General features: G+C 40.1%; 1 protein-coding gene across 4 annotated transcripts; it reads right to left on the reverse strand.

Moving 5' to 3' along the window:
* Window positions 1–215: 215 nt before the first annotated feature.
* si:dkey-127k13.1 (PWWP domain-containing DNA repair factor 3B) lies at window positions 216–5,793 on the reverse strand. 4 transcript variants are annotated; one of them, XM_061041062.1, is made up of 14 exons: window positions 5,652–5,793; window positions 4,995–5,117; window positions 4,583–4,872; window positions 4,228–4,492; window positions 3,836–3,973; window positions 3,658–3,728; window positions 2,935–3,011; window positions 2,580–2,640; window positions 2,411–2,486; window positions 2,254–2,304; window positions 1,880–2,121; window positions 1,352–1,573; window positions 1,141–1,229; window positions 216–1,045 (listed from the first exon to the last, which is right to left on the reverse strand). In XM_061041062.1, exons 2-14 carry the CDS (start codon window positions 4,999–5,001, stop codon window positions 946–948), a joined length of 1,689 nt encoding a protein of 562 aa, XP_060897045.1. In that variant the 5' UTR covers window positions 5,002–5,117; window positions 5,652–5,793; the 3' UTR covers window positions 216–945. The 4 variants fall into 4 exon arrangements, with proteins under 4 accessions (XP_060897045.1, XP_060897046.1, XP_060897043.1 ...); XM_061041063.1 differs by having other exon boundaries at window positions 4,228–4,489; window positions 5,543–5,773; XM_061041060.1 differs by having other exon boundaries at window positions 5,543–5,773.
* Between the last annotated feature and the right edge of the window lie 207 nt (window positions 5,794–6,000).

Below are 6,000 nucleotides of genomic sequence, written 5' to 3' on the forward strand. Positions count from 1 at the left end.
TATGTAGCAAAGAGGAATTAATATTACCTTATATATGAATGTGGTGTTTTTAACATTGTCAAAACTCAACAGTAAAATCCATTACTTCTTTCTCCTTACTGTGCCCACATCACAAAAAATACATTTTGTTTCATTCAGCATCTCTGTCAGCCTTTTAGAGATCTCAATTAAAGAAATCTAAAAGCACAAATACACAAAAAAAGCATGCATGGAAGTATGACAAGACTTTTGAACTTTAATATGATTTCATTAACCATTAATGGTTATGCCAGGTTGTTCACAAGTGTAATTGCTTTTTTAAACAAGTTGTCATGATCAATCAAATATTAGGGTAATATGGTACAAAATTAAAAGGAAAAAAAGGGAGAAATTAAGGCTCAAGTAAAATATGGAGCATCAGTGAAGTCACCAGAGACACTGTATACATGATATGTTAACACCAAGAAAGAAACAATTTAGCTGCCTATTAGTGGTCAAGGTAGACTATACAATGGCAGAACCTAACACACTTCAGCTGTGAAAAAAATAACCTTTGTAGTGAAGAGAACACATAATAATGCCTGCACAAGGGGCTGCAACTAAATAGGCAATATGCAGACTTCCCCCTAAGACTCAGTGCTTAATTATGTTATCGTAATGCAGAAGACAAAAACCATAACAGAGGTAGCCTGTGGAGCATGAAGTGAAGCATTGATGAAAGGAGCAATGGGTCTGACCATTTGTGATGGTGCTGCAGTAAGCAGTTGAAGAGACAGGATGCTTCCCAGCAGGTTGGTGGTATGGTAGCACATTCTTTGGTATCCGATGAGGACAAGGCTCAAGGCTGTGCCAGACAGGCCATATACATTCTCACTCACAATGATTGTTTATGAAAAACAAAACATCAAATACTTAAATACAAAAATAGTTCCCTTTATTTACCAATATTCTCCTTATTAAACTCGTCTAACCAGTGACGTCAGAAAGTAACGCAGGAGGATTATTCTGATTTTGGGATTTCTTCTGCATCTGCCGATCAATCATTCGGTCAAACTCTTGTCTTTCTCTGAAACAAAAAAGACATTGAAAATAAAAGTTACTGATCATTTTCAGTATTTAATGTTGAATCTGATTATTTATTGGTACTAATCAATCACTTACCTGTTGCTTACACGGCGTCCTCTAAGGTACTTTTCCTCTGCCTTTTTCACTGAGACATTGTCCACCCCAGCTATGGCATAAATGATGGCCTGTACAATACAATAATCTCAGCTGTACCACATTACCCATGAACTGCATAGTAGAAAAAACGACTTTATGCTTTAATAGACTAAAACAACACATAAAAGCCCTGATGAAAGTTGGGGCTCACCTCAGGAAGAAGCACATCCAGGACAAAGGGGATACGCTCCATGGATTTCACCTCAGCCAGACAAGGGTCAGTGGACACAGCAGTTGTGTAGAACTCATTCAGGTACATGTAGACTTGGTCTAGCTGCTTGTCGTCTTCCAGGTATATGTTCACAACTCGTTTACCACTAGCATTTAAAAAGGAGCGAAGCCATCTAGACTGCTGCTGCCCACGGATAACAGCCTGCAGGTAGAATGACACAAAGAGGGTGGACTTGGTCATCCAGAGACTGGCTTCTTGCAGGTTTTATTTTAGGACTACATTCACTGACAACTGAAGAATCATTAACATTGAGTTTCTCTAACCTCTTGTTGAATTTCATCAAATTCAAACAGTGGATTTCATTAGTTACTCTTTTGCCAATCAAAACCCCCCCCAAGGGTCAGTGCTCACAGCCGTTGTATAGACCTCATTTAGATACATGTAGACCCCAAACCAATTGCCCCAAGAGGGATTAATTAATCGAGTCTGAGTGGAAGTGAATCATACCAGAAGCCGTTCTTCCACCATGCGCTGATTCACGATGAAATGTACAAGCTTCTCATTAGCACGGTTGTGGGCGGCAAGACTCCGGTCTGGCAGCAGCCTCTTGGAACTCCGGATGACCTTCTCCTGCTGTTCATGAAAGCTGTCCTCCTTATCATCATCACATTGCGCCTCGAACATTGGATCACTGGCGATGGTTAATCTCTCTGAGGCAGCCTGCGGGTACTTCCTCCTCACAGGATAGCCTGGGGTAGTTGAAGATAGAAGGTAAAGAGCAGCGTCAGCAGCACACACAGCAGGTGAACTCAAGGTTTCATTCTGCAGAAGCCTAACAATGTGTTGTGCCATGTTTATGAATGTTTTTCAACGGTACTTACTCATATCGTGGGCAAAGTACTCAATGAAGGAGCCAGAAAATGAGCCACATGCTACAAAGACAAAACATGATGAACATTGCTAAAGAATTCAGTGTTACTGGGACTAGATTGTTTTTATATAATGCAGGTCTGTAAGCAGCAAATGAAGAATACCAACCAATCCGTATTCTGTAGTCCGTTATGAGTTCCAGGGACCACTCAATCACAGTATCATACTTTTCTTTGGCTTTACACTATAATAATGTAAACCGTATGGAGACATAGTTAGTTCTCCATCATATCAGCATTTTAGAAAATGTAGTGTTTCATTTGAGAGCAGGGCTTACTGTCAGCTCATCGGCTTCTTTACAATCAAAAGGCTTCAGGGTTTTCAGAGATACTGTAAACCTGTAGGAGCACAAACATACAACTACATTACACACCATGGAAGTGCACCAGCAGTTCACTTATGAATGTTTTGTTTTATTTGTGGGTGTACAACAGAGTTTTTACTTCCACATCTAGTGCCATGGAAAGACTGCATGCATTTTAATTTACAGTATATTAACTCAGTTTGTAAAATCCAAATGACAAGGGCTTCTCTATTAAATCAAAAAGTGTGCAGAAACTCTTTGTCCTAAATATCACAATATACGTTTTATTGAAGAAAAGGCATAAATAAAGCGAATAAAGAGAAAATACCCCTTATTTTTGTAAATCAATGGGATGTCAATGAAAATAATGCTGGCTTTTTGCTGCTTACGGTTCACGCTTTTTACCTGCAGAGAAGAAAAAGGTATGAATTTCAGACAATTTGCGCATAAAGGTTGAAGGTTTTTAATGACTCAATCAAACCTGTCTATATCTTCCAAAACAAGTTATCATTCTGCAAGTTTTAGGATATGATATATATTAATAATCATTAGTATCCTAAGTACATTTTAGGATGAAATAGATTTTGATTAAATAAAATGCCCCAAAAAGCGTCTCAAATATGACAAGTTGCTGATTTTCTGTATTATGTAATTATTCTTGTAAAAATGTTTTACTCTTGGGACACCGGTTTAGCTCAGTGGTTAGAACATGTGCCCCATGTTTATCTGTTAGGATCCCCATCAGCTGTACCCCAGAGCACAGCTATTCTCTCTGTGGTCCACCATAAGAAACTAATATGTATGTTCATGTACATGTGCAGAGGCTACTGTCCTTTCAGCTGTACCGGTTTGAGTCCGACCCTCGACATTTTCTGCATGTCTTCCCCCACTTTCTCCTCCACATATATCCTGTCTTTCTCTGCTGTTCCATCAAAAAGGCATCAAATGATCCAAAATATATATATTTTTTTAAATGTTAATATTTCATCCAAAGACTTTAACATAAACGGCTCATGTGAAACTGGTCATCCACACAGGTGTATAAACTCACCAACGCAGGCCAGAAAGGATAATTTCTCAATTTGTGCCACACAAACACTCCTTCTGTTATAGATGGAGGCTCTGAAAGATAAAAGCACATACAAGTCCCTTAGTATAGAGTGTGTATACACAATACTGTCCATATGTCGAAGATTTCATCTGCATTCAGACACTGCAATTGCTCTCACTTTTGTCCCCCTGCATCAAGAAACTCGGTAGCTCCTCCTCCTCACTTTCTTGATCTTCTTGGACTGACAAAGACAACAGCTGAGGCTCATGGTGACTCAGCTCTATTGATAGATCTGAAGACAGCAAAGACTCGTCTTCTTCCGGGGTGTGAGTAAGGAAGGGTGCAGTAGGGCAGGAAGAAAACAGAATTAGATTAAAGAATGTCAATCACTAGGATAATTAAAATATGAGCTGTTCTACATTCGTAGTGAGCCTAGCAAATACAGATACACACAGCGTATAACACATTTAAGTGGATACTGTGGAGGCTGTGAGGTGGATGTTCTCCTAAATTACACGGCTAATAATTCTGTAAAAGTATTTCTGTTATGTGACATAAGACAGACATTACCTTTCTCTGCTGCATCGAACTTCTCCAGCTCAAATCTTGGTCTTGAGTGATCAGATGATTTAGTGGCACTACCCTTCTGCAAATTCCCTGCTTTGCACTTCCGCGTCCTCCCACGCTGGCGCTTGGCTGGTAAACCATTGGAGTCACTGCCACTCTGCTTCAATGTCGCCCTTTTTCTGGTTTGCATAGGCTGGGAGGCATTATCCCCCCTAAGTCTGCCCTTAGGCTTTGATCTGCAGTGTGGTGAATTTATCTCTGATGTCTGCTGGGGAACAGATTAAAAGATAGATTAAAAGGACTCAAAAAGGTAAATACAGTAGGATATCTATTGATGAAAGAAAAAAGGGTAAAAGACCTCTAACTGAGTGCAGAGTTTAGTGTATTCCAGCTCCACTTGTTTGGCTCCTGAGGGGGACTTGGAGATGTCAGACAGTATGTCATTGGGGGAGCTGTGGACTGGTGTGGAGGTCAAGCAGGCTGCTGGAGACTGTCCCCTTTGACCTCTTCTTCTTTTGGGTGTCTGTGGTAAGGCACTCGCAGGCACGGAGTTCGACTTGTCTGTAGCTTGAGGTGAAACATGTTCTGAGGCGACTTTCTTCGTTGGCGTCCTTTTCGGTCTCCCTTTTCTTGTTTTCTGAGGTCCACCTGAAAGATCATTAACTCTCGTATTACACATTACAGATCAACTGATTCATCACCCTCTCAAAAACATTTAACCTCCAAGGATATTCACTTGATAAAATTACAAGTTTTACTAGTTGGGTAACCTTTCATTGTTGCATTGGTGTAGTCCTGTATTTGTAGTAGGCTGTAGGCCTGTAGAAGAAGATGTGACGTTTAGGGCTGGTCTCCTTCAACTGTGGCCTTCACCAGGGCTGCCAGGCCGGTGTCTGTCGGAAGAGAAAGGTGGGAAAGAGTCAGCCAGCCATATTAATAAAACTACAGGAAAATATGTCGCCAGGGAAACAGGTTGAAAGTTTACTGTGACTAGTCCACTATCTCAGCCGGCTAATGGTGTCCTGTGTGTCTAAGATAACAAAGCACATTCACAACAGCAGTACGGTTTCCTGAAGGGACCAACCTAACCATTTAATTATTCAGCAAAAACAAATAAAATCACCTATGTGAAACTGCAAACCCCTATACAAGTGCGGTTAGTCGTTTTCGTAACACAAAACAGATCACAACATCCTCGGCTAGCTCAAAGGTGTTAGCATAATACCGCTAGCAGATTGCGTGTAAACAAGTTGGATCATGAAGATCTATTGTTAATAAACATGCTAAAGATGGTTAACAAAATGCACCCACAACCCACCAAAGCAATGACAGCGGCCCCATTTGTTCTTTTGCTTAATGAGCAGTGCCAGATTTCACTACGTTACATAAATATAAGACGTTATGCAGGTTAGCAGGTGAGGTCTTACTTAGCGCAGTGACGCTACTATGCACAGGTAGCTTGCAGACACAACCTAACGCAGAATAATTTGAGTATTCACGCTTCTAAACATCCTTTCCAAAACTACGAGCTGTTCTTCTTCCCTTTCTGTTTCATATGGTGCTTCTTCTTCACCGGCGCTACAGTGCATTACCGCCACCTAGTGGAGTGTGGACACATTACATTTACAACACAAACAATGTACACTTCATTTGGATTGTTCAAGACAACATTATAATACTATTCCAGAAGTAGCCTATTTATTTAATTTATTTAATTTATTTATTTTTATTTTACAGGGACATTTCATATTTATAAACATTTCTGTAAATATGCCA

This window comes from Labrus mixtus, chromosome 1, assembly GCF_963584025.1.
Source record: "Labrus mixtus chromosome 1, fLabMix1.1, whole genome shotgun sequence".
NCBI classification, from domain to species: domain Eukaryota; kingdom Metazoa; phylum Chordata; class Actinopteri; order Labriformes; family Labridae; genus Labrus; species Labrus mixtus.